At 39.7% G+C, this 27647-nt stretch overlaps 1 protein-coding gene across 5 annotated transcripts in view; it reads right to left on the bottom strand.

Moving 5' to 3' along the window:
* Amot (angiomotin) overlaps positions 1-26956 on the bottom strand; it is an 82752-nt gene extending 55796 nt beyond the window's left edge. For 2 of the 5 annotated variants that reach the window (XR_006148954.1, XM_042690065.1), the window contains exons 1-5: positions 26898-26956; positions 16497-16565; positions 9677-9825; positions 6948-7881; positions 526-982 (exon numbers count right to left, since the gene is read on the bottom strand). Coding sequence is in view for 4 of the 5 variants with exons in the window: in XM_042690065.1 (XP_042545999.1) it covers positions 526-982; positions 6948-7819 (1329 nt within the window). In the remaining variant the exon portion in view is untranslated. Of the gene's footprint in view, positions 1-525; positions 983-6947; positions 7882-9676; positions 9826-16496; positions 16566-21882; positions 21965-25936; positions 26306-26897 lie in introns of those variants that run through there. The other 3 variants (XM_042690067.1, XM_042690066.1, XM_042690068.1) reach the window with 3 other exon arrangements.
* Positions 26957-27647: the final 691 nt, after the last annotated feature.

The following is a 27647-nucleotide window of genomic DNA, read 5'->3' as shown; positions in this document are numbered from 1 at the left end:
GATGTTAAATTGAAGCTATGGAGAAGAACCAAAGCAAAAGGAGGGAGGAGGTCCTGTGTTGAAAAAGCATACCAAGAACTCCCACTAGGAAGTGTTCACTGAACCCTTTCCTAAACAAGGCAGGCCAGGCACCAACTTCAACTGGGGAAATTTTTCTAGAAATTATGAACTATGGTTTTATATTTAAATGGGGGAAAACAGAATCAATACATAAGTGTTTCAAATGCTGCCAAATTCTCCCAAGACATAGATTCACCAGTATGAAGAAGTACCATTGCTGCTTTTGAAAACTGTAGAACAATCAGTTATATCTTGTTTGGGGAAGTGGGTTCTGAAGAAGCTATGTAATTTTTCCTTCTAATATAATTATAAAATATAATTTTCCTATAGTCAGAGGATTGTTTCAAAGTTGGACCCCATTAGATATAAAATCTCCCCAACCCTCTAAGTAATGTAGGAATATTAAGTTCTACTAATTTATAAAATTTAAAGGAGGCCCTTAATGTCCCACAATGGGAGCCTCACCTTCTGCAGTCTTGCCACCTTCTCATAGCATCCTTCCAACTCCTGCCTTAAGTTCCGGTTTTCATCTGAGAGGATCTCAACCATCTGCTGAGCTCGTGAGACAATGGCAAAAGGGTCAGCTGGCATAGGCTGATAGGAAGCAGACTGCTGAGCCCGAGGCATGGCTGAGTAGGCTTCTCCTGGCTGTTGCTGCTGCTGTGCTGAAGTCAGGCCTGGCTGGGAGAGACGGTAATGATCCCCCTGGTGAGCCTGACTAGAAAGAAAATGCTGCTGTGACCTAGGTAGGTGAGCTGAGTGGTCACCTTGGTTTGGGACCAAGGTGTGTTGGGCAGGAGACAATCTAGTAGATGGAGGAGACTGCAGCAAGGGCAAGGAACTCCCAGATGTCAGAGAAGAAGTAGGGCTGTGAGGCTGAGAGTTCCTGGCTGACAATGACAACGAGATGTCCTGTGTTGGCCTGAAAAACACAAAGGGCAAACTTTGGTTAAGTTCTGTCCTGAGGCCCAAGAATGTTACATGAGGAAGCACCACGAGGCCACCTGAAAAATGAGGAATAGACAAGAGTTAGACATTCCCAGCCCAACTTTTTATGACTCTGCTTGACAAACAGACATGTGATCTCTTGGCGCATAGAACCAGATGATCCCTGAGATCACTTGGTAAAAATCTAAAAGATGTATGTATGTCTCTATACTCATTGCTTAGGCATTCTCAAAGATTCCTCAACAAAGTGATTTTCACCTCATTGTTTTAAATAAATCTGTTAGAAATAACATTTTATATGCTGTCCAGCATACATAAATATTCAAATTCAACAAACCATCAAAAAACACCCTACAGCTGGGTGCCTGTGGCTCACGAATGTAATCCTAGCTACTCAGGTGGCTGAGATCCGAGGATCACAGTTCAACTCCAGTCTGAACAGGAATGTTCGTGAGACTCTTATGTCCAGTTAACTACCAGAAAACCAGAAGTGGCACTATGGTTCAAGTGTTAGAGTGCTCACCTTGAGCTGAAGTGCCCAGGCCCAGAGTTCAAGCCCTGCAACCGACCAAACCAACAACAACTACCTGTGAAAAATCATACATTCATAAAAAATGTAGTTGAAGAAGAGGTTTCCATTCTATGGGCCTTCAAAGATATACACCTGACATCAAATACTTACTGTTTTTAGTAAATATTTTGTGGTTATTGATCTTTTTATGAAGCCCATTAGCAGTAATAATATTACAATTTGGAAAAGCATACTATTCTTCTTGTTCTAAATTGTAAAATATAAGGACTAACAAAGCCTTTAAAACTTATTTATTCAAATTCTATCATTGGACAGGGGGAAAATAAGACCTAGAACAGGTAACCAACCTTCTAAGTATTAGATAGAATTAGTAGTAGTGCTTTCCCAGTTGCCATTCTCTAGTCTTTTGAGATACAATGCAGTGATTTCTATATGCTGAATCTTAGATCTTCAACCTACCGTTGACAAAGTTCTACCATGACCACTACCACGAATAACTATCTATGATTATTGAAGACAAAAAGCTTGTTCATCCCCTCCAGCCAATGCCCAGCTAACCTCATTTGCTCCCATATCCTGTGGATGCTTGTCCTGCAGTTGACACTTCTCAATCCAATGAGGACAGATGGCTAAGAGCATGGATTTGGATCCTGACGGGGAGAGTTTAGAGACTTTTTCTACTGTTCACTAGTTGTTCAACCTTGTTCAAATTACTTAATCTGCATGAGCCTATTTCCTGAGGATACACATAAACTAAAAATACTAGGTTCTTCATATTTTTTAGTGCAATAGTAATTTTGACTCTCACCAGTGATAGTTTGACCTTGTTAGCATTTTACTTATGTGTTATTCTTTATGCTAATTTGCTTAAAATTGATGGTGGAACTAGGACAAATTACCAGGACCAATTAACTTTTTAAATGGCATTCCAGATGCTAAAACACATCCCTTCCCCATGTACTCCAAATACAATTGTAGATCATTTTTTTCTCCACAAGAGCTCCTGACTATTAAGGGCTTTTTACAGCTACAAAATGATTCCAAACACTTGCTATGGGCACTCTATAACCTAGATGGTCACAAAATTATTGATCCTGCTCATACCCTCAGTTTTGTTCCTTGGCCCCTGTTTGCTTCCATTGTACCCGAATTCTCCCAACTTCATATATATATGTCACTAAAATAATTGCTGAATTTTGGAGAAGACATGAAGGCTACTTGAGTATAGAAGAATTGACATAGAATTGACATGATTATAACTGGAAACTTTCTGCCATGCCTAATCTTTCTTTCCAAGAGCTCAAAACACTCAGTCCCCTTAAAAGCCTGGGGACTGTTTATAAATGTAGTTGAAGAATAGGTCCCATTTTCAATTCTATGGGCCTTCAATTTTCTCAGATTTAAAATGGACTCTGTGCTCTGTTCTCTTGAAGTAAGAGCTATTATAATTTTATAGGTATCCCTAGAGTTCAAACATAATGTGCTGGGATTTGCTAGAGGTTTTGCATCTCCTAAGTAGAAACTGAGGGCTTAAATTTCATGTTGCTTGATCTACTTTGAAAATTTAAGAAAAATTAGTGTATTAACTTTCATCCTTATTCTCAGAATTTGAAAAGCAAATGCTCGGGAAGTATTCACTTTTAAAGACTAAAGACCCAGTTCTGGACTGGGCTTCTACTCAGCTCCCCTGGATCCCATAGAGCAAACCATGACTTTTTCTTAGAGTCGGCCACTGGTCTTCCTCCTGCCTGGAGGCTGAAAGACCTTTCCAGGCCCTGGACGGTATACAGTCTCCTAGGAGCATAGGAAAGGAGGAGACTACAAGGTTTCCTGGATGAGTGGTTCTGGATTAGATAAGCCCAGTATGAAGATAATCAGAGATGAGGCAGATGCAGCCCTTCTCAGTTCCCCAAGCTGGAAAAGGAAGTATATCTCAATGCACTGTGCTGTTGGAAAACCCAAGGAAGTTCATCACTGGCAGGTTTGCAAACAAGCAAAGGCTTTGGCCGTCACAAAAGAAAAATCTCTCCAGCAAAGAATTCCATCTGGGCTTCAGCATCCACCCACTATCAGTTGGAAAGCAGGACAGTCTTAATGGTATAATGAATTCCCCTCTGAGAAAAGGGGGCTGAAGAAATAGGGAGAGAATTCTAGAGGATGTCAGAGGAAGTAAAAATACACTCGAGAATTTAAAAATAATAACAGAAAGAGAAATGACAGTAAAAATAAAAGTAGTAGCCACTTGAGCAGCACACTCTTCAGGTCCTTCCATAACACAGCAGCTGGAAATGATCCCCACAAAAGAACCACAGAATCATATGATATCAGGGAAGATCCGATCTGCTTCCTCATATACTTCCCCACCCTGCAACCTGCTCCTTACTAAGACTACCTGGGCCACTGCACTGGTGTTCTGTAGAAAATAAGGGAATAGACATTAATACAAGACAGAGATCACTGGGAAAAATCAATGTCCTTAAAGCCAAGGGAGTAGAGTGTGTGGGGGATGGGTTGGGGAAACACTCTTCTAGAGACAGCTGGTAAAGACAAAGAGAAAGTCAAATCCACTCAACCCAGCTGACACAGCACCTTCTACCCTGCTACCACCTCTTTGCCTGGAAGCCTTCACACCTCCACTCCCAAACACACAGAGAAAACACATACACACACATACACAGCTGTCCACATGTATGAAACACTGCCCCCCCCCCACAGACACATTCTCATTAAAACAAATACCATTAACAGCCCGAAGCCAAGTTCTCACCACTAAAAAAGAAAAAAACTGTGCCTGTTCCAGGCTCTGAGTTGGTGAATCTGTGAATCCTGGAGAGGACTGCAAATTCTGGATGGTTCGTCTTGCACAACCAGCTCTGCTCTGAACCACAAACTTAGGTCACCCTGAGATTCCACTCAACAAGGATTTCAAGAAACCTCAGATCTGGGCATGATTTCAACAACTGAAAAGAGGTGGCTGCTTTATAAACAGAAATGACTTAATTTTTTAAAGCAGTTGATAAATATATAAACCACAATCCACAAAAGCCTTACCACTTAGAAAGACAAAGAATCAAAAAGTTAAAAATTCTTCAGATGGCTTGGCCTTGTTTTTCATCTGGAGCTCCACACATTCAAGATATTTTTTTAAGTAGGAAGGAGGACATAGGGAAGATGAAGTAATCAAAGGATTGTTTATAACATTTTGTTCATTTTAAGAGCAAACCTCCAGCATTGCATGCCTAAAGGCAAACAAGGTTTTATTTTAAATTATCAGTTCAAAAAGTTTGTAGATTAAGAAGTTAGCCTTTGAATTCTTTTCAGCTAGCAGTAGTTACTTGCAAAGGTATTCACAAACCAAGCTGTATAGCTAATCTGTTAAAGAAAAGAAAGGAAAACTGTGTCACCACCTAAAAGTAGTACACTTCTGGAAAGCTGCTCAACTACTACCTCTGGCCAGGAATCTGTCAATAGGTACCACTCCCTCATACAGTATATGCAAAAAAACTTACAACCATCAGTTGCTTGATTTAGACCAAAATTTCAAGCCAACTATACACGGATTTGGGCTGTTTCATTATTCACTAAGCATACCAATCACACAGCTACTGTCCCATAAAAAAAGAACTATTAGATCATACTTGTATGTTAAAATACTGAACAAGAGCTGGGGATTTAGTGTACTGGTAGAGTACTTGCTTAGCATGCTTGAGGCCCTTGATTAGATTCTCAGCACCTTTTAAAAAAGGACAGGTCAGCATAGTTTCTGTCACTTCAGGGGACAGGAGAATGATAATCTAAAAATCCAAATAATTTAAATAATAATCTATAAAAGAAGAATAATTATAATACCTTCCTAGAAAAAAAATATGTAAACTAAATTTCTCTGGTGACTTAATCAGTATGGGAAGAAAAAGAAAAGCTCTTTGTCTCATTATTTATTTAGGCAGATCAAAGGGCTTTTCCATCTAGCTTCAAACACTGTGGGAGTCATTTCAGATCTCAAACAATACTGGTGAATGAGTTCTGAAAATAGCTTTCCTGGGAAGGCGGGCCATATGCTGAGCCAGGCTTTGGCTTCTGCTCCACATCTCAGCCAACACATGCCCCTCCCACAAGGCAACAAACCATAAGCCCATCCCAGTATGAGAGGGAGTCCCACAGACTCTTCCATACTGATCTGAAAAGCAAAACAAAATCCCCCAGATTCTTTGATATTTTTCTGGCTTGAATGAGTTTCCTCTGAAGTTTTCAGTCCAACAGAGCACTCCCTCCCTGTGTCTTCAGTTTCTTTGGGCAGATGGGAATGGAGTTCTTGCTCTAGTTTAAATATGAATGGCCTCTCTGCTTATGTCATTTCCTGTTCTAACACACTTATCACAACTTAGGGCTTGGGCTCTTTGAAAGCTGCCTTTAAAGGGTTAGAAGATCAACATGGTTAAGCAAGAAAAAAAATCCTAGATCAGCAAAGTTAGAGGAGGAGCCCAAAGTCAATTGCCTCTGGTTAAAAAACAGGATCTGTATCAGGAAGAATGAATTATCAGGATATGTCAGGTGACTTCTCTGACTTCCACCCTACTCCATCCCGTGACTTCAAACCAAGACCTTCTATCCCAAAAGAGTAAGGAGAGGAGATGAACATCAAAGACATCATAGACCTATTCCATGGGTCACCTAGGCCTTCAAATATTATGACTAACAATCATTACCCTTGCAGAGAGCACAAACAACAACCATAACTGCCATCACTGCCCATGGTTTAAGTCTTCTGCCCCATGATATAAACTATATTGACCAAACTCTACAGAAGAAAGACAAAGCAGTCTAGACTATAAGAACCTCAAGAAAGACAAGGTGAGTCATATTCTGAACCTGCCCATGTACATAATTCCTCCATAGTATGTGGCTATTTAATGTACAAAAGAATCACAATATCTGAAAAAGCACAACTAATTGAAACAGATTTGCTTGTAAAAATAAGTGATAAGATATGTATGGAGGGGAATGCTTGGAAGTAATGGGATGCTACAAACTAAAGTCTAAGATAAATTTGTTACTGCTTCCCAAGAAAATGTTTAATAACTCAGATGAGAAACATTCATCTTTCTTTCAATATCCTAGGAGAAAAGAGCCAGTAGCTGCTAAAATCAAGACTGCCTTTACACTTCTAGGTAGTCGAGGCCATGTCCAACCTATAAAGTCAAGGGAATGTTTAATAGAGTGCTAACTATAGCTGATGACACTAGAAATTAGGAGTGACAAGCAATTTGCTCAGCTGAGTGGGAGCCATGCATTGCAGAGTTTGTTATACCATACACCTGCTCATTCCTTCCCTTAAGATTCCCAACACACAGCGTCAGAAGCTGGTTGGGGATGAAGTCAGGAAATGACAGAAAGAGAACTATCTTACCTGGCTGCCCCATACTCAGGGGGGTGCTGATACCTCATCAGTTGCCCCTCTGTTCTCCCTGGCTGGTTCAGGCGGTGCTCACTATAGAAGTGCCCTGGCTCTTGGGGCTTGCACACTACAGACTGGGATGGCATGCCCTTGAAAGGATACTCTGGTGGGGGCCCACGGTGTTCCATGCCCTTCAGGCTATGCTGGTTGGGAGGTAGCCCTTGGGACTTGTAGAATTCACTGGCACTTGTAGGATTCTTGTAGAGGTCATTGGGTTGTGGTGGGGAGAGGGGAGTGCTGGTAACAGGAGGATGGGCTTTAACTCCACTGGTGGCTAGTGACATCTGCATTAAGCGTTCACTCAGGGAGCGGACATGCCCTTGCTTAAGGTCTCTTAGTCCTTCATCCTGATGCATCTTTCCAGGATTGAGCCGCTGAACAGATGGGCGTCCTTCGGTCCTCATCTTCTGGTTAGTGACCCCAGTGACATAGAAGGCAGCTCCAACACTGGCATGCTGTTGGCCACGAAAATACTGAGACTGCACCTTGGCTTCTTCATAGGTAGGGAGTTCTTCATTATTCTGCATTCTAGAGGACAGCTGTTTCTCCATGATAAGATTTTCTGATTGGATTTCCTGGCCCTGGGGTTCCTGTCGAGCAGGGTGTGCCACAAGCTGTTGGTGGTGGTCTTGGGGACTCAACACATCATTCTGAGGGCTTGGGTTCCCATTGCCAGTGGAGAAATGAGGGGCGTTCCCTGTGGCTTGCTGGTGTATGGCAAGCAGATTGCGATTCTCACTAGGATTGCCATAGCGCAGTTGCTCTTGTAGCAAACGCTGCAATACTGTGGTTCCTCCACTTGGCTGTTCATCAGAATTTCTCATCTCTATCGCAGGTGGTGCCTTGTGAAGAGAGAGAGAAACTGGGCACTTGGGCTGCCCTTGACCTGGGAAGGGGAAACAGGAAGCTTAACACCCATGTTGATGGATAAATCAATCCTCTTAAAGGGATAAATATAGCTGTTTTGGAGGGATTTTTCTACTGCAGAAACAGAGTATTGAACTTGAAAAAATAATCAATCAATTGCCGGGATTACTGCCTGTAATACCAATACAGTGAGAAACTTGGGGTTGTAGAGCTTTTTCCTCTCCTTTTTAGTAGGAGTTAAATATCCAGTCATGATTTACTTCCTCCTTAGGAGGACTGAGGACACCTGGAATGGTCAAATAAGATGATCAGAATAGGTTAATTTTCCAAGGTCCTTATATATAAGGTTCATTTCTAGGCACAATTTAGACTAAAACATCCCAGTCTTGTGGCTATGTGGGAAGAAGAGGCAATTGGGGAAAGTTACTCTATAAACAGTATTTGTAAAGGAGTTTAGCATGTGATGGAGGAAAGCTTAGTTTACACCAAATAGAAATGATCCCTGCATAGATGCAAATGCTTGTCTCAGATTTCATAGATTATAAGATGTATCTTTTGTATTAAAAAGAAAGATTTTTTTTCAAAGTCCATTTTGGATGCTCCATGGCTTAATACAAGAATAGCTTGGGTCAGAGAGTAGTTGCAAATATTTCTTAAGTCATCAAAGCCATGAAAGTACTTTATTGTTATTATAAGGTAGGAGGGGCATAAAGAAACACCACTTTCAAGTGAAGTGTGCCTCTGAGGACATTAAGAATTTGAAAAATAAAAAGGTCATCCTTTCAAAGTTTAATCAAACTATGGTGTGCTAGTAACCTAAACAAGTAATTCCTCTTTCCTAGACTAATATTTTCTTTTCTGAAAAAATGAATGGTAGGCGATAATGTACTTCCTTTCCTATCAGTGATATATAGTACATACATAGTACATTCATTGGCAACAAAAATTCTTTGTAATCTGCCATGGAAAGTACTGAAATTCAATACTAATATTACATTCTGAAAACTTTCACTCTAAGAAGCTGAAGTAATTTGGTAAGAATGGATATGATATCATAGAAAGTCAATGAAGGTCAACCTAACCAGCCCTAGGTTTCTAGATGAAAACCCTAGAATCCTCAATCACTTCTGACAAATACTTAGTTCTATATTAATTAGTCTCCAAACTCTCTGGAAATACAAACCAATCTCCTTAGTGGTACAAGAGTATAACCCAGAATACATGGAGGTGGTCATCTTCTTCAGTTTACAATTGTTTTATTGAGCATTTTGGTCCCTCAACCTTCAACTAGTGTTTTGCTATTTATTTATTTAGATTTGTTCATTTACTTATTATTTATTTAGCAGTACTCAGGATGCAACCAAGGCTTCACACAAGCTAGGTAGGCATACCAAAATACCCCTATTCTTTTGAGTAGTGTATGCCAAGAACTAGTAGACTGAGCAACTCGATCTGTAGTCCCTTTTTCCCTTCCCTTATCCTTCATCCCTAATGATTCCCTGATGTTTCTGTACTTGAATTCCCAAATTGGGACTTTGTGATAGGCTAGCAAGCATAACATGCAACTCTTGATGCCTAGCACTTAAGAGGTGACTATGACACTATTTTTCTTCTAGCCAAAACCCCCTTCCAACCTTCAGCTGCAAGGCAGAGAAATGTAGACAATGAGTTGCTGTAGACCCGGAAGAGGATGCCACCCCCTCCCCTGCCAAACCCACCCCATCCAGTACGCACATAGGGCACTCAGGTGGGCAAACACACAGGTTTGTACACACACACATGCACATGCACACACAAACACTGATGATCCATACCTATTTCTGCTTTCTTTTAGGCTTAAAGCCTTGATCAGGATAGGGAATTCTTGCTTATGAACAGCTCCAGAAACCGCAGCAGCAGATTCCCTCTCCCCTAACACTCAGGTTCAGGGTAAGCACCGCCAAGAGTCCAATCACTGGTCACTCTGAAATGTTCAGGAGGGGGAGGGAAGGAGAAATAAAAATGTCGTTTCTATGGTGCCACCAACAGCCAGCAGTTAACCAAACCACTCCTTCCGATGGAATGAATGACTTGTATCGTGATGCTTGGCTTTTAAGTGAGTGGCAGAGTCCATCTCCACTAGGGCTGGAAGGAAACCTCACTCTCCTGCAGCTGTGTTCAGGAGGTCATGTCAGATTCCAGGTGACGAAAAAGCTGAGCTCTGACACTGGAAAGGATCTTTCTGTCCTAGCCTCAGGACTCAGGAAAACCATCTCTGTAAGAATACCGGGTGATGACAAAAACTGTACCTACTGTTACCTTAGGGTACAACCACAAATTGTTGTTGGTTGTGGGGCAAGTTCATAAGGCTTACCAACTCACATTCCACAAAGGGTAGCAGTCATCATAAGGTAGGTTTTTGGTCAAAGGGAAAGCACTGCCAAACTCCCAATTTGACTGCCTCAGCCTCAAATGGGCAGAAGAAAAACAAAACTTCAGCCAGGTCATTAAGTATTTATTGCATATTGACTATTCCACACATTTGTCAGCCTCATTCTAGACATCATGAGGAATATAGAGACACACAAGATACACTTTCTGCCCTCATGGGGCTTACAATCTCTTAAACTGATTAATGGCCCATCCATTCTTGGTGGAGTAGGAAAGTTGACTGCCCTTCTCAATCCAACCACCAAACAGAAGATGTTTAACTTGCTTTCTCAGCTCTTCCTTGGCCCCAGGGTTTGAGCAAAAGGAATCTACAAGATTTTTATTTATGAAGATTAGGTGTAAATGCCCCACAGAATATAGATTTGAGACAATCTTCATATACAATTTCTACTTTGAACCACTGAAAAGTCCTCTAGGTCCAACTAAATTGTTATAAAATGTGGAAGTTTGTGTTTTAGGTAGATGTACATGATTCGTGTCATGGCCAAGCCTTGACTCATAAATACCATGTAAAGGAAAGGATGTCATCCACACCAGAGTTTCCATCAGAGGATCAAGGCAATGCAAAGGAAGCACAAGAGCACTTTTATATTTGGGGAGCTTGCCCACATTTTTCAAGTTAAAATAAATCTACAAAACCACACAGTGATCAATTTAACATTATTTCCTTGTAATCTTGCCAAAAATAATGTGAGAAGATATTTTAACAAGCCCAGAAATCTTGTCTTTCCAACTTATTTTGACCAATTGATAAGCATGATCAAGAGCAAAATTGCCTCTGATCTGCAAGGTGATTATTTTAGGGGTCCCTCCTCTAATTTCAAAGTAAAGGAATAACTTCAAATTGTAATCAAAGCTGAATTATAAACAAAGCTATGGTCAATAACTACTGTCCTACTGCCCACTTCTGAACAGAACATTTGTCTGTTTTTTAACTGAAACACCAGAAAATACCCAAGGCTTATAAATTTGAGCCCTGGAGAGAAACCAATGCACAATACTTTTCCAGAATTACTTAGATTCTCCATGATAATTGTGACTGTCTTTTCTCTGACAACCAGACTGGGAAAACTCAACTTGTCCCAAAGTCTCACTATCTATACTTAATTTTTGTCTGTTCTTCACATCCTTTTCAAAACTCAATTCACGTTATGTCATCTAAATAGACGATTCTCCCATACTCATTCCAGGCCATTTTTGATTTGTATTTCACAGGAGAAAATAAATCAGACCAAGATAAACCTTTGCAAAGTACTGTCCAGTTTGTTGTTATTTTTCTTAAAAGATTTTATGTTAATGTACATGTGAGGAGTCACATAAGAAGGAAAACATTACTCGATTTATTTACTAGAGAAAGGTAAAGATTTGTGTCATGCACAAGAACTAAAATAGAATGAATTCTGCAACTTTTAATCTGTTCACAGCTTTAATATCATGCCACTTCCAGGGATCTGACATCATCTTCAATCAATAAAATAACCCTGTTGCTCCTGGCCAAACATGCTTTCCTTTAGGAAGTTTGATAAGAACAGAATGGATATCTGTAGTTCTACTTTAAAAGAACAAATATGAATCTATCTATTCAGATCTTCTATGACAAGATGACAGCAAAGCCAAGCTAAATTCTTACTCCATTACTGGCCAATCCCAGTATACGTAAGAGGTTAAGCCAAACACATTAGTGAGCAACTAGCTGGGTCCCAAGTCAAGTTCCCCAAAAGTCAACATTACAAGATGGCCAGGAAAAATCAAATTTCCACTCTTCAAACAAATTTTGTAATATGCTTTAGATCTTTATGTATGTTCCTCCTATTTTGCCTTAACATTTAGAAAATTTTAAATTAGATCTATTGAATCTTAGACAATTTGTTGCATACAATTTTATGCCCAGCAAATAAGATGCAGCTACTTTAACATTTTTTATTGTAGCCAAGTGTCAGTGGCTCATGCCTGTAATCCTAACTACCCAGGAGGCTAAGATCTTAGGATCATGGTTTAAAGCCAGAATGGGCATTCTGAGACTCATTTCCAAGTAACTACCAAAAAAGTCAGAAGTGAAGCTGTAGCTTAAGTGGTAGAGAGCTAGCCTGAGCAAAAGAACTTGGGCCCTGAGTTGAAGCCTCAGAACCTGCACACAAAAAAGGATTTCGTTGCAATCATGCCCATGTATTTGTATATAACCTCTCTCTCACTTCCCCCCACCTCTCTCTCTCAAGCATACTTTTTCTTACAAACACCAAAAAAACGTGGAGAGGGCCCAGTGAATTCTCATACTCAGGTTTGTCCATATTGTGGCTTAAGGTGTCCTAGACAGTACCATTTACAGAAAACTTGCAACCCAGGATACACATTCACTTCCTTTGGGTGACATACAATACATTCTTATACATGTTTCTCTAAACTTTCTATGAATAATAGGGATGCTGTAAAAGTATCATGGTTAAAAGGCCTGGAGTCACTTTCCAGATGCTCAAGTCCTGTATCTATGGCCTATTAACTGGCCTTGTACCTGTCTCTTACGATTTTTAAAGAGATTAAGAGGACATATTCCATGTAAAGTGCTAAGTATATAGCTTAGTCCATGGTAAGGGGTCAATAAAATTTAGCTATTCTTATAATTATTATTTCAAAATAGTATTTTCTCTAAGATGTAGAGGCAATTTCATGAAGTAAAAAAAATTTTTTTAAACTTATTTGTAAGACAACTTTCTGACCATCAAAAGAATTGAGAGGAGGGAAAAAAAACTATTGAGGAACCCTTGGTGGTGTTCATACTCAGATGGAGATATGAAAGCTTGAAAGAGGTCAAAGAAAAGACCAGAATTTAAGTATTATAACTTCTAAGTCAAGGGCCTTTCCATTAAATAAGATATATAACACTATTAAGCTTCCACATTGAAGACATTTATTAAAGTGAATTGGTCCTGGATTCTTTTTTTTTTTTGCCAGTCCTGTGGCTTGAACTCTGGTCCTGGGCTGTCCCTAAGCAACTTTTGCTCAAAACTAGCAATCTACCACTTGAGCCACAGCAACATTTCCGGCTTTTTCTGTGATTAATTGGAGATAAGGGTCTCACAGACTTTCTTGGCAAAGCTGGCTTGGAACCATGATACACAAATCTCAGCCTCCTGAGCAGCTAGATTATAGGCATGAGCCACTGGTACCTGAGAAACCCTGGTTTTAAGAAACTATCAACCTGTTGCAAACACCAACTTCCCAGACATGTTGGAAATAGACTGCTGATGGTGATAGAAATATATAGAAGTATGTCATGAGGTCCTTCCAAAATATTTTCTTTAAGCCATGATGTACAAATCAGTCTGGGATAAATAGGAACGTCCTACTGGTCAGTATTTCCAGGGCCCTATTCTAAGTTTTCTGACCATCACACAAGCTTAGCAATTGCTTTTACTTAAGTCTGTCTGTACTAGATTAAGGAGAAAATTTAAAAGAGTTGCCAAACACTTTGCTCCTAACTTTACCTTTACTTACATTAAGCTCAAATTCTATTTCAAGAACCACAGTAAGACTTTGGCATTTCTGAATAAGTGATCATCACTGTCAGAGATCAAAGATAGTAACTCAAAGGCTTGGTCATTTTTTGGTGTCAGTTTTACTTTTACTGTGTGCTGAAGGAATTAACTTGAACATATTAATAGGTAACAAAAGTAATCCACTTGGAAGTGGATGTGAGTTACCCCTCTACTTCATCCTCTGGCACACCATACATTTCCAAAGAAGACTAGAGCATGCTATCACATTCCATTATGTATAGCATCAGAAAAAATATAAAGGACTTATAAAATCAAATTGATCATAAAAGAGGAAAGTTTAAGAGTTTGACAATTGTTTACCTAGCCTTCTGACTCCTATGACATACTACTCATTTTTATTCTCATTTATAAGTAAAATAAGCACAGCATGTAAATATTTATAAGAAAATAAATTTTTATAATCCCAACACATCAACTCAAGCATTGTTAATATCACAGAATATTCTCCTCAATTATTTCCATGTGATTTTTATTATTATTATTATTATTATTATTGTCAGTCGTGGGGCTTGAACTCTGCGCCTGGGCGCTGTCCCTCAGCTTTTCAGCTCAAGGCGAGCACTCTACCACTTCTGATTTTCTGGTGGTTTATTGGAGATAAGACTCTCATAGACTTTTCCTGCCTGGGCTGGTTTTGAACCACAATCCTCAGATCTCAATCTCCTGAGTAGTTAGGATTACAGATGTGAGCCACCAGCACCCAGCTCCATGTGATTTTTACCAAGCAATGAAATACTAATGCACACATAATTTAGGATGAAGCATTATATTTATTATAAGCATCTTCTCCATTTTGTGGCATAAAATCCATAACAAACAGTGCAATGGTTATAATAGCCCACTAAAAGAAATGTGTCAAATTTTACTTACCTGTTTTATTAAAGCATTAAAGCAGCTTCCAACCTTGTTCTAGTCTAAATAGTCTTCAAATATTTTTAAAATGTCTTTGTGATTTGATGATTTATCTTTTTCACTATTTTGAATTGTTTCATAGTGATAGAATCCAACAACTAAAAGTAATTGTTCAAGCAATATGAATATTTTTGAAAGCTACCAAAAATAAAACTAACGCCAAAGCTCCAAGAAATCTATCTCTCATGTCGTTAAAAGTTCCCATGCTCCCATATTCCACCAGGGCTGAGCAGGGCTCAGAGGATGGAGAGAAGCCAGAGAAGCAGTCAGTGTAGTATCCTAGTGACTTGCGAAATGGCAGAGTGGAATGTAGGCTCCCCTGTGAATCTAGCTTGCATGCACTTGCCCCAAATTGCTACATGGCCAAGAAGCTAATTAGTAAAGGCATCAGGTGGGTGAGAACAGGTTCATGGCCTGTAATAGCTTATATCATCTTTCATTTTTGCCCTTGGAAAGATCTGACAGTCAGCGTGAAGACATTCAGTTCTAGTGACCCAAGCTGTTACATTCTGAGAACCAAATTTGTTAGTTTTCAGATCTCAAACTTCAATATGTCCTAAAGGGCATTTTTGCTGTGTAGAACCAAATACACATGAGCAATAAGCCTGCATGCTTACCTGTATTTGAAGTCTCATTTAAGGTGACACTTTAAGGTTAGTCCTGTTTATTAATAAGTGTTGCCTATCTTAAAATGTATTACAGAGATTTATTTGCAGACTAGACAATTAAAGGCATCTACTCCTGAGTCAGGGAAGGCTGCAGGCCAGAGTTGCCCTTGGGTTAGTAAGAGCAAATATGAGGGGCATTTCTTTCCTTCATTTCATTTCAAGAGCTCTCAGAAAAGTACAGTTCTGTTTTCCACATACCCCTTGATGTTTTTTCTCTAATGCTTCTGCATGAACCACTATACTCAATAGGGAACGAGGCTTTATACATATCTTCATTACTATACTGATCACAGCATATTTTCTACAGACATTTAGTGAGCACTAACTGTATCCAAACACTGTGCTAGGTAAGCCCTGAGGGAGGAAAAAAACAACAAAGAAAACAGGCCAGTCCTTCAAGTAGCTCCTGGGCAAGCCTCGTTGGTGCAATTTAATGAGAAAACACATGTATGATGAACAGATATCTGTGGTAACAATGAGTACTGTTCATCCCCCCAAAAAACCTCTGAGCTTAGAACTGGAATTTAATGACCAATCTAATGTAACAGACAGAATGAGCTCATTAGCATATGTGTACCAGCTGAGGTCAAAAGACATACAATTAGTAAAGACGGACCACAACCATGCATGAAACTAAGGAAGAACCACCGAAAAAATTGACCATTCATTGACCAGGCACTTTGGAAATGTGCAGGTGAAAGAAATTCCATTTATTGCATTGCTTATCCCCCATATAGCTTCAATATAGATCTTGCTCCAGAGATGGATACTCATCCACAAGGCAGAGAATAAAAGAAGCTAATTCTCTCATTTACAATTCTAAGGGTCAGGAAGAAATTGAGTTAAATTTGAAATGCAAGTGGAAATTGCTGGACTATGATCATAGAGATTATGGGCTGGGTGTATGACTTTTTTCACTGTGTGTGTCCCAACACTTAAAATGCTTACTGGTACATACAAGGTACTTAACAACTGCCTAATGAGAGAATAACTTCTCAGAGATTTTGCTAGGGGCAACAGCAGAAAGAAAAAAATTGAAGACATAAAATAATAATAATAATAATAATTACCTTTATTTCTCAGCCTTCCAAGGAGTCAAAAGCTCTTTCACTTCTGTTATCCCTCTCAGCAGTTGTGTGCTGAAATAAAGATACGGTTAATTCCATTTTATAACTAGAGAAGTTCAAGTCCGGAACAGATAGCTAACATTAACTAATTTGTTCACTTTCACTTATTGCTCTCCGGTAGGACCAGCATCAAAGCCCAGGTCTTGTGACTTTCTACCCTGTGTTTTACTGTAATACAAAACCCTCCACAAATTATCTCTCTGATTTTTATGAAGTCAGTTCACAAGAGGACTTTGCCCAAAAAGCCAAACCCTCTCTCAGCACTGCAACAGTACCTTGAGCAAGTGGGCGCAGTATAACTTAAAAGAAAATACCTGTCATTTCTCCAAGCCAACACTGGTCAGAAAGCTACAGGGACTTCCACTAACAATTTGTAGCTCCCGTAACCCTTTTGAAGTAAGCCTTTCTGCCTCCACTCCAGTTTTGTGTCTGAGAGTAGCTCAGGTGCTGACTGCAGGTGTGGCATCCAGCAGGTGCATGGACAGAAGCCAGCATTTTATATCTTCATGCCAAAGAGTCTGAGTCATTCTTCCAAGGCAGAAACATCCCCTCCTGCTGCTGCTGGTCTATTTGCAAGTACGGTAGCCTGATTTGACTAAGTTACCATTACATAACTGAATCTAGACCCTGTCTTACCACAGAGGACCAGGGTGATGTTGGCTAAGCCATAAATCCTATCACCCCGCCAACTTGCCCACTTGCAGAAACTTCAGGCATGCAAGGGGATAGCATCAAGGAATAGGATTATACAGATTGTCCATCCGTATAATTAGTTACAGAAAAAAGGAGGATTTCTGCAGGCCCACATTTATATGCTGTGGCAGAACATCTATTCTACTACATCTCTGAAACATCAAAAGCGAGTCTTCATCCTCCTAAAATGATGGAATACAATATAAAAAACATGCTTAGAAGCTTGTGCAATACTCCCAGCATATCTCCTCTTTCGGACTAACAAGGGAGAAGAGTTTAGCCTGTTCATAAAAAAGGCACCAGGTCAGAAAACCCATGACGTTTCTTTAACTTAAGCCTAACTGGGAGCCTAGGGCAGAAAAAGAAATGCACTTGGAGGCAAAGGAGGTCAAGGAGTCATCAATATTTTCTTAGCTTCCCAAATTATTTACTTTAAAAAAACGATAGACCTCCTCAATCCATCCATCCATAGCCACACCTCAGAGCGATGGGAAAATATAAAAAGAAAGTCAAATATTATCTTAATAAAATGGCTTATTATGATTCACTATTTCTCCAATTCACAAGGAAAATGCAAATCAGTGTACTATAGTTTATAGCTCATGATGTAGAAAAGAAAACTGGCAAGTAAATGAAAATATGATTATTGTATATAAAGGAAATAGAAAATTTAAATGTATATAAACAGGAAATTAGATTTCTTCAAAATAATTTTCCCCATTTGTGATTTTGGTCATAATTGCTATCACATAGAAAAAAAATGTCACTAATTCTTCGCAAGCCCGTGCCCTTTAAAAAAACAACCAAAATGAATAAGGGATACACTAATTAGCTTCTTAATGCAGATGGTTTTAATTGAACTACTCTATAACAATCTTCATCAAAGTTTCCAGGGCAACTTCATATAAGGATATCAAACCTGGCTCATATTTTTATTCCTTAAAAATTATTCGCAGTAAAGAGAAACACAGAAAACTGATTTCTTTTCAAAACTGTTAACACTCAGGCCACTACATTTTCTGATGTCAGCAATCCCCTTCCCACAAATATTCCAAGTATGCACCACCGTCATTCTCCTTTCAATTATGTGGTTTCTCTGCTCCTTTACTGATTGAGCCCAGGCCTCTTGGATAATGAGAAGCATGTGCAAGGAAAATATGCTCTTAAAAAACACATACATCAGTTTCATCTGAATTATAAAGGAGGAGCCCATCATTTGTCCCTATCAAAAGGATCAAAATGTAAAGTTTGTTATGGGATATTATAAGGGAAAACCAGATCAGCATCAATGATGAAGGGGGGGGCAGATATTTGATCTGAAGAAATGTCAATAAAAATAAAAGGATCTCTTCTCCCCTCCCCTCCCCTCCCCACCCCTGGCCCAGTTCACCCTTTCTAGCAAGGCCACATTTATATTTAATGTTATCTTAATGTTGCCTTGGGGGGTATTTAAGTTCTGACATATGCATGGAAATGAGCCATGAATTGTGCAGCAAGCATAAATATCTCATCATTAATAGAAACCAGCTGTGCAAAAAACATTACAATGGCCAAGTTTCAGTTATTGTCAGTATTTGTCACAAGCAAATACTACTTAAAACTTTCTCCCTTAAAATGTGGACATAGAAATTTGCTTGACTCAGTAGCATTAACTTCACTGATTACAGCTGAGGTTTCTTTTTAAAGTTACTTTTAATCACCCTGGAAGTCGCTAGAATTCTATCAGTTATAACTCATCACAAAATATGAAAAAAGTTTATTTTATTTCAAAAAGCTGAGTGGGTCAATAATGCAAATGTAGGGTCAATATTAATTATAGTCAGTAAGGCAATGGGCACCATAGGGCATTGTATGTTATAAGCAAGTAAAGCTCATTAAAAGTGAACACCTGCTCAGGACCCTATAATAAGCCTGATCTGCCATCATGCAAACACCTTTCATCCAATGACCTCAAAGCATGTGTTCAATATGAAGCATGCCGAAACACCTCTGCAAAGTATTAATATCCTTGCTTCCCAGAAGGGTAACTGAAGCTTAGAGCAGCTAATTCAGCTACCCTTGGTCACATGGCAAGTCAGAGAGGGGCTGGGCAAAGGAATCCAGCTCCTGGCTTCAAGTCACACAGTCTAATGCCATCTAATGGAGCTGAGTCAAGAGTGAAAGTGACTTTACAAATGTCAAAAAAAGTTTGTAAAGTTTTTGAAATGGTAGGTTTTTGTTTTTGTTTTTGCAAGAATTGCCTTTGGGAAAGCACATTGGTATGGCCACCTATATTTTCCCATCTGTAAACTCATTATATATAGATATAGATATATCTATCTTTATATATCTATATATATGGGCAGCAAGGTTTTTTGGATTTTTTTGTCAGTCATAGGGCTTGAACTCTGGGCCTGGGCACTGTCCCTCAGCTCTTCAGCTCAAGGCAAGCACTCTGCCACTTGAGCCACAGTGCCACTTATAGTTTTCTGGTGGTTAATTGGAGGCACAAGTGATTTTTTCTTTCTTGCTATTGTTTTTAACATACTTATAATGTACTATGCGATGTTTTTTTTTGTTTCTCTTGTATGTTCCTCCCCCACGTTATAACCCCTGTTGTCACTGTATTTGATTCCAGTGCCCTGCATCTTGTATATGCATTTTTATAATTTGGAGAGGGAAAGGGAAATAACAAAATGCTTAAATAAGGATACAGGTTGACCCATTGTAACAATGAGATGTACAAGACACTATGTTGAAAATGAACTTTACAGCTTTTGGGGGCAGGGAGGGAGGAGTTGGGAGGTGGGGAGGGAAGGAAGGGGAAGGGAAAAACAAAGGAGGAGGTAACAAAATGCTCAATAGGAAATGTACTCATTACCTTAATCATGTAACTGTAACCCCTCTGTACAGTATTTTTACAATAAAAAACATATTTAAAAAAAGAGTCTCATGGACTTTCCAGCCCAGGCTGGCTTTGAACTGCAATCCTCAGATCTCAGCCTCCTGAGTAGCTAGGATTAAAGGCATGAGCCACCAGCACCCACCCAGCAAGTTTTTGTTTTTGTTTTTGCTTTGTGGTCCGGTCATGGGACCTGAACTCTGGGCCTGGGCACTGTCCCTCAGTTCTTCAGCTCAAGGCTAGTGCTCTACCACTCTTGAGCCACAGCGCCACTTCCGGCTTTTTTCTTTTTTGCTTATATGGTACTGAGGAATTGAACCCAAGGCCTCATTTATGCAAGGCAAGCGCTCTACCACTGAGCCACCTTCCCAGCCCGTAAGTTTTTTATATGATTATTAAAAAACCTTGTTGCCCTCTTTCTTCTGTTTATTTATATATAATATATTATATATACTATATATACTTATATATAATACTTATATATAATATATAACATATAAAAAATCTTTCCTGTCCATGTTTCTTCGGATTATCTTAATATATATTGAATTATAGGATTTTTTCTATAAATTGAAGTATTTTATCTATAAAATTTTTCAAAATATCTTTGAGATGGAATTTTTTAATTTTGATACATTAAAATGATCAATTTCTTAACCTAAATGACTTTGGTTTTCTTACTAAAAATGAATCTTGCTTAACCTTAAATAGACATACTTGATACATACCATTCTCATAAAAAGAATAGCCTCTTACTATCAGCAAATAAATTCACCTGCATTTTTACCATGAGCACATACTATAAGAAATATTAACAGCTGGCCACCAGTGGCTCACATATTTAATACTAGCTACTCAGAAGGCTGAGATATGATGATGAGGGTTTGAAGCCAGCCTGACCTGAGCAAGTCTGTAAGAGACTCTTATCTCCAATTAACCACCCAAAAAGCCAGAGTTAGAGTTGTGGCTCAAGTGGTAGAGTACTAGCCTTGAGTAAAAAATGCTCAGGGATAGTACCTAACCCGAGTTCAAGCACCATGACCGACCAAAACAAAACAAAAACCATTCCTACAAAGATCCACTGCTTTGAGAAAAGAATCCATCAAAATTGAAAATTACATGTCATCTACATCTTTATCAAAGGAAAACTGAAGGTATATAGAACTTTATCTTAACAACTTGTTCAATCTCTCAAATGAAGAACCTATTTGTGTGGACCATTAGGACTTTTACATGTTTTATATTTAATTGACTCCAAACCTTGGTCATCTTACAGTTTTTGCAGTCTGATTTATACATATTCTTTATGAAACTCTAAAACAAATTTATTACCTTCCTGCTTCTCTGTTCTCATTCTAGAAATTTCACAATCCATACAAATTTATATGTTCCTGATAGGATATCATGATACAGTTACATAAAAATCATTTCCACTAATTTAGACAAAATAAACAGAACTAGTTTTTGAATTTTTTTCTTTTTGCATGTAAAGATACATAAATAACAAAGTGTTTAGGGATTACTTAAAGTCTTTAAATCTAATACTCTTTGTGTTTAAGAAACAAAATCTATGGGATCCTTCATACAATCTTGATTAAGTTCTGCCTTCATTCCTCCATACTAGTCTACAAAGTTATGTCTTAGGTGAGTTGTTATTTAAAATATAGCATGTTTTAAAATTCTTATATGCATATTTATATATGTCATATATACTATGTAAAATTCACATTGTTACAGGAACCAACATTCACACACCTGTAAATCCCAGCTATTCAAGAGGCTGAGATCTGAGGGTCCCAGGTCTGAGCAAGCCAGGGGCAGATGGGGGCAGTAATGTCTGGAACAGAAAAGTCTAATTAACCATCAAAAGGCCAAAGGTGTCACTCTGATGGTACATAAATGGACACATGCACAGTGTGTAAATGGACACATTAAATTGTAACCCCCTTGTACAATGCTTTGAAGATTAAAAAACATTTTTTAAGTCAAAGTGTAGGTGTGGCTCAAGCAGTAGTGCCTTAGCCTTGATTTTAAAAGCCAAGTAAGTGTGCAAAGCCCTGAGTTCAATCCCCAATACTGGTAAATGCACACATTTTTTAATGAAAGAAACTAGAAAACATGAATGAAATTTTTTACGGGGTTTCCAACAATCTTAGCTTTTTTATTTTGATACTAAAATATAAAACATAACACATTTCTATTCATATATCCTTACAGGCTCTGTACAGGATAACTACATGTTTGTATTTCTAACCACCAACGTACCTTATTCTAGTAGTAATCATTCATATTCGTACCAGATATCAAAGCTTAGAAAGAGAAGCATAAACTTTTGAGAACAGGCTCTCAAAATCACCCTGCCCAACCTGCACAATTTATATAGGAAGGAACTTTGCCAAGTGTGGTAAACCAAGTTAGAGCTGGGCCTATAGCCCAGGTTCCTTTCACCAACAGGCCCACTCAGAAAACTTATCATAGATTCTTAGATTTAAAATAGCACCAGTTGTCATTATTTACTAAACAAAATTTTCTGGATCCTTGGGTTAGTCAACTATAATAACTAGAAATAAAACACTTTACCTAAATTTAGGTAGGTACTCCTGTCCTTACATTTATTCTCTTAAAAACTAATACCAGCTCCCTCCTACAAGTACTTGTGAGCCAAGGCAAACATTGCCAGTATTATTATAAGCCAGAACTGATTAAGACAATTAACTCTATCCCATGTAACAAAAAAACATTAAAAGCCAAATAATGGCCTCATTTAATTCAAGCAATAATCATGGCAATACATTCTATTTTTGCAATAGAATTCTTTCAATAAATGTGTTCCTGAAAAAGCCCAGTTCAAAAAAATTTTAATTAAGTCAGATTAAAGGCTCGAACTAGAAAAACTAGTTCTTTGAGACAGACCTGTTGCAGATTCTTTTATAAAGCAAATAACCTATTTTCTTTATCTTTTCTCTTTTTCTTACTTTTTTTTTTGTTTAGATTGTGTGTGTTGTATGTGGAGCTGGCAACTTCCCTCCTTTCTCTGGGTTAAAAAGAGTCAAAAGCCCACTATGGAGGAGAGTCATGCAGTATGGTCAGTTTCTTTAATGTCCTCTTAGTTTCTGGGACCAGACTCTAACCTTTGACTTGGACCAAAGTCCACAAAAGGCAGCAATGAATGAAAAGTAAGTAAGACTAAAGACAACACATCATAGTAAAACACCAACAAAAATTCCTGGGGACAGGAAATCAATAGATCACAATTCTAAACAAATTGGTTTAGTCCTCAGCTAATTAACTTGTCAAGCCAATCTTTAAATGCACTGAATCTATAGGAGAAAGAGATGATGTAATAGGAGATTTGGAAACATTTAGCCATTTACTATCCTAAAAGACTCAGCCACAACCACACACACCTCTCTCCACCCCTTTCAGGGGGTTTAAGCTGGCCTTAATGGGTGCAAAGGACAATTTCTACCAAGGCAGTCTCAAAGAATAAACCGTTCTCATGCATTTCAAATGTTCAGTCTCCATGGAAGAGGCTACCTGGCCACAAGCATTTCCCAAGTGGAAATATAGTCTTCATGGGTAATACTCCCCCACACTCTGTTACCCTAAATAAAACAAAATTTCTAACCATCCTGAGGACTTTGGGGAAATTTTCTGGGGTAAAGGAAAATAAATGTTAAGAAGGAACCAGGAGAGTGTGAGAAACTCCTGTTTCCAAATGGAAAACAAGGCCTTAAAAGCTGGATCAAAGGAAGAAAGGGGGATGGGGAAGACAAGCTGCTTAATTACAAAGACACCCTTTTAAAAGAGACACAGGCCCTGGGAGAGGGCTCTTAGGAGAGGCCCAGAAGCAGATGTACCCACTTAGAATTCTGGTACTAGATGGGACCTCAAAGTCACAGCATCCATCCCTCTACCTTCCCTTGCTATTAGAAGATTCTTAAAACATTCTTGAAAAGCATGCTTCATTCTTTACAAATCTCCAGGAAAAACAATTCTCCAAAATACTCTATGCCTTAGGCTAATAAAAACTACTTCATAAATTAAAAAATTAGATTTTAAGGTCCAAATTCCAAACAGTATTGAATATACATTTTTTATATTCCCTTTCTCTTACTGTTTTCATAAACAGATCCACAATGTCCACACAAAAGTTACTCTATATATAAGAATGGTAACGGGTTTACTTCACATCTAGAGTGTAAAGAAAAGAAAAGTACATCGAATTTTAGAGACATAAATGTTTCCAAAGAAAGAAGTAACTTAAAATTAAGTATGATGTAGGGCCAGAAAGTGTCTGTAAATGACACCCGGGTAAACCCATACAGAATAGCTGGAACCTGAGTTATCATCTGTAAATAGATGCGACTACTCTACAACCACCTGGCTATTAAAATGTCCCAGGCCAGTTTTAAAATGTAGTTTGGTCAGGCCATATTTTCACTCCCAGCTGATCTAAAACATGATAGCCTTTAAATTTTTCACCATATATTGTTCCTTTTCTACCTTTCTGCTTTCTCTTTCCCTATTAAATATAAACTAAAGAAATTATTTGAAAATATAAGTACATAATTTGTTCCTTAAGAAACGTAAAGGGTTAGGGGGAGAGTAATCTCAGCAATAGATCTTTGAACACCATCATTCTAACAAGCTTGAGGCATTTATCCAATTGAAGATATGTGGGAGATGGGTAGAAATGTATCCCATGTTCAAAATGGCACTTTGGACTATTCTTAGCTGCTAAATGAGGGTACTGAAAGGTCTAACTTAGGAGGCCTCACAAAAGCTGGCCTGGGAAGGAACTTCTCACAAAGCCTAGCTCAAGGAGACTTAAATACCCTTAGCCCTTCATCACTGAAGATTATGGTGAGCAATTAGGTTCTCTGAATGGGAGGTTATATTCATAAAAGTTTTAAACTGTTCCCAATGTCCACTCCTTATGGGAAGGAAAAGACAAGGACTGAACTAAACCCCTCAAGTCAGAATATTCTTGCCAAAATACATGTGGGAATTTGAAAATGCTTTCTCACAATTTTCCTTTGAGCAACCTCTCCCGTGCACGCTCTCCTCCATCCCCTAGTTAATTTAGTATCTTCCTGCAAATTATTAGTTTATTATTAATGGCAATTCACCAAGGACTACTCACAGTCTGTAAAGATTGTCAGCTTCTATCCCAGTTTTCTTTCCTTCATTTTCATAGATCCATGAAGTCTGTGTTACTGTTAAAAGCAGCAACAAGTGCTTGAACTCTCAAGACACCTGCGTGATCTTCCAAAGGGTCTCACATCGTCGGGTTTTATAATGCAAATAAGGCAGCCCTACCACCACACAAGTACGTACAAGGGTTGTAGCATTGTAGACTAATCTCAGACTTTAAAACTTCAAGAATTCACGGCCTCGGGGTGAAAGAGAGTGAGCTCCCACCTCAGTACGTGCATTCTTAAGAGAAAGCTGTTAGATAAGTAGCCATACCTAGGGGCTAGGTAGACACCGGCTTCCCTTTCGTCTTTAGTTCAAGTAATATATAGAGACCTAGAAGGACCCCTGGAGGTAAGAAAATACCACCGTAGTGGTTTGGTCTAGCGTCTCTCCAAGTGAGACTGAAGAGCAGCGCATACTCTTTTAACAGATTTAATTCGCTGCACATCCCGGAAAACGCACGGCCGGCTGCAAAGAAAGTATAACTCACGGGCATCCAACCCACATGCATCTAGACCAGTTCAGTCACGCCAAGTGTACGATCAAGTTCGCACCAGCACCACGGATCCCTGCCCCACTTCCCCGCAAAAAGTAACCACGCGTCTCCTACCCCTGAAGGCAACGAAGACAAGGTGCCAGACTGTGCTCGCTCAAGTGGCTGTGGTTCCGAGCCAGCGGCCAGGGATGGGCAGTGGGGAGAGCCCCAGCTCCCGGCTGCTACCTCCTCGCTGCTCTGTCCGGGTTCTCCTTGGTGGCAGCGGACAGGCTGACAATGGGGCCAGAGGGTGGAGCAGCGAGCGGGTGGTGAGAGGAGAGACAGACGAGAGGTGGTGGTAGTGGGGCGGGGGATAAGACCTCAGAGAAGGCGAAAGAGAGAGAGCGGAGAAGGAGAAGTTAACTCAGGGATCTACCAGTGTAAGCAGCCCGAAAGCTCCTAGGAAGGAAGGGGCGTGACTGCGAAGAAGGCAGCTCCAGAGCAAAGGATGAGAGGTAGGGGAGGGGGAGGAATGAGTGGCTTTTCTTCTTGCGGTGAGCAGCTAGGACCGCCCAGAAAAAGGGGTGGACTATGGAGGGAGGTGGAGCGAGAAGAGGGCGGGGAAAGAAGGGCGGCAGCCTGCCCCGACCCTGGAAGGGAGGGGGGCGGGCGCGGAAGAAAGGCGGGGCTCGGGGGCGGGGAAGTTTCAAACAATTGAACGGCGCTAGCTCTTATCCTCCCACTAGTAAGACACGACCTGATTATAGCAGCCCAGAGTCTTACCTAGGCACTCGCCTGGAAAAAGGAAGAGGGTTTGCAAAGACTACAAGAATAATCGACAGCAACTGCGTAGCCAAGTTGCGTGGGAGAGCCTGTGAAGCCAACCGCCCTGCGGCGAGAGGAAGAAAAACAAATAGAAATGCTGAAAAGCAGCTTCGACCAAATCCTGCTTTAAATAATTCAGGAAGGAGCAGTGCTCCTTTTTCCTTCCCCTCTTGCTTCCTTTTACCAGCAGGCCCCCACCCAGGTCACAGCTCTGCGTGACACCCTCCTTTCTTCCTTTGCTGCCCCAGCCCCCCCCCCCCCCCTTTCTTACCCCTTCTTTGCCCTCCTCCAGTCAACCCAGGGCTCTAGCCCACCTCCTGCTGGCAGGCCTCGCGGACGGGGGTGGGAGGCGGGCGGAGCTTCATGCAAGACGCTCCTCCTTCTTGGAGGGTTGGAAGTGTTTGGCTGGGCGGAGCGAGCTCAGCAGTATAAGCCCCACCCACATTTTCTTTTCTTTCTTTCTGGGTTTTTTTTTTTTTTTAATTGCGACTAGGAATTGGCCAGTGCTAGCCTGGAGTTCGCCTGCGATTGGTCCCTTGGGTCGCCAATACGATTCTTTTGTCCCACCCGCCTTCAAAATTAATAAAACTAAACAAGAGACTATTGTCTAGCTCTCTGTTCTCCCCAAGCTGCTGCTGGGAATAGAAAGATGAGACGCTTGATTTCTTAGACTCGTAAAAGAGTGAGACAGTGTGTCGGAGACTCTGGTACACCTTTACTTTTGTAACACTGTCCAGCCCTTTGGGAATAGGTAACTTTTCCCTCTAAATTTGTAAAACCAGGAGGGGAAAAGTGCACGAAGTGCCCACATTTCCTGTCTGCCAAAAAATTGATGTTGCTTAAAAACACGGAAGTTTGAGTAGAACAGCATCCTGGGACACAGAAAAATCTACCATTTTACATTTGTAAAAACGAAAGCACAAGGAAGCAGTGTAGGGGTAACAAAATAACATGGAATTTGGAACCAAAGGAAGAATTCATTGTGGGCCCTGGCACTTATTAGCTAACTGTGCGACTTTTA

The sequence above is a fragment of the Dipodomys spectabilis genome, unplaced genomic scaffold (genome assembly GCF_019054845.1).
Source record: "Dipodomys spectabilis isolate Male_0828 unplaced genomic scaffold, ASM1905484v1 ptg000132l, whole genome shotgun sequence".
NCBI lineage: Eukaryota > Metazoa > Chordata > Mammalia > Rodentia > Heteromyidae > Dipodomys > Dipodomys spectabilis.
Note: the sequence above shows the minus strand (reverse complement) of the source record. Positions and strands in the feature narration are given on the sequence as shown.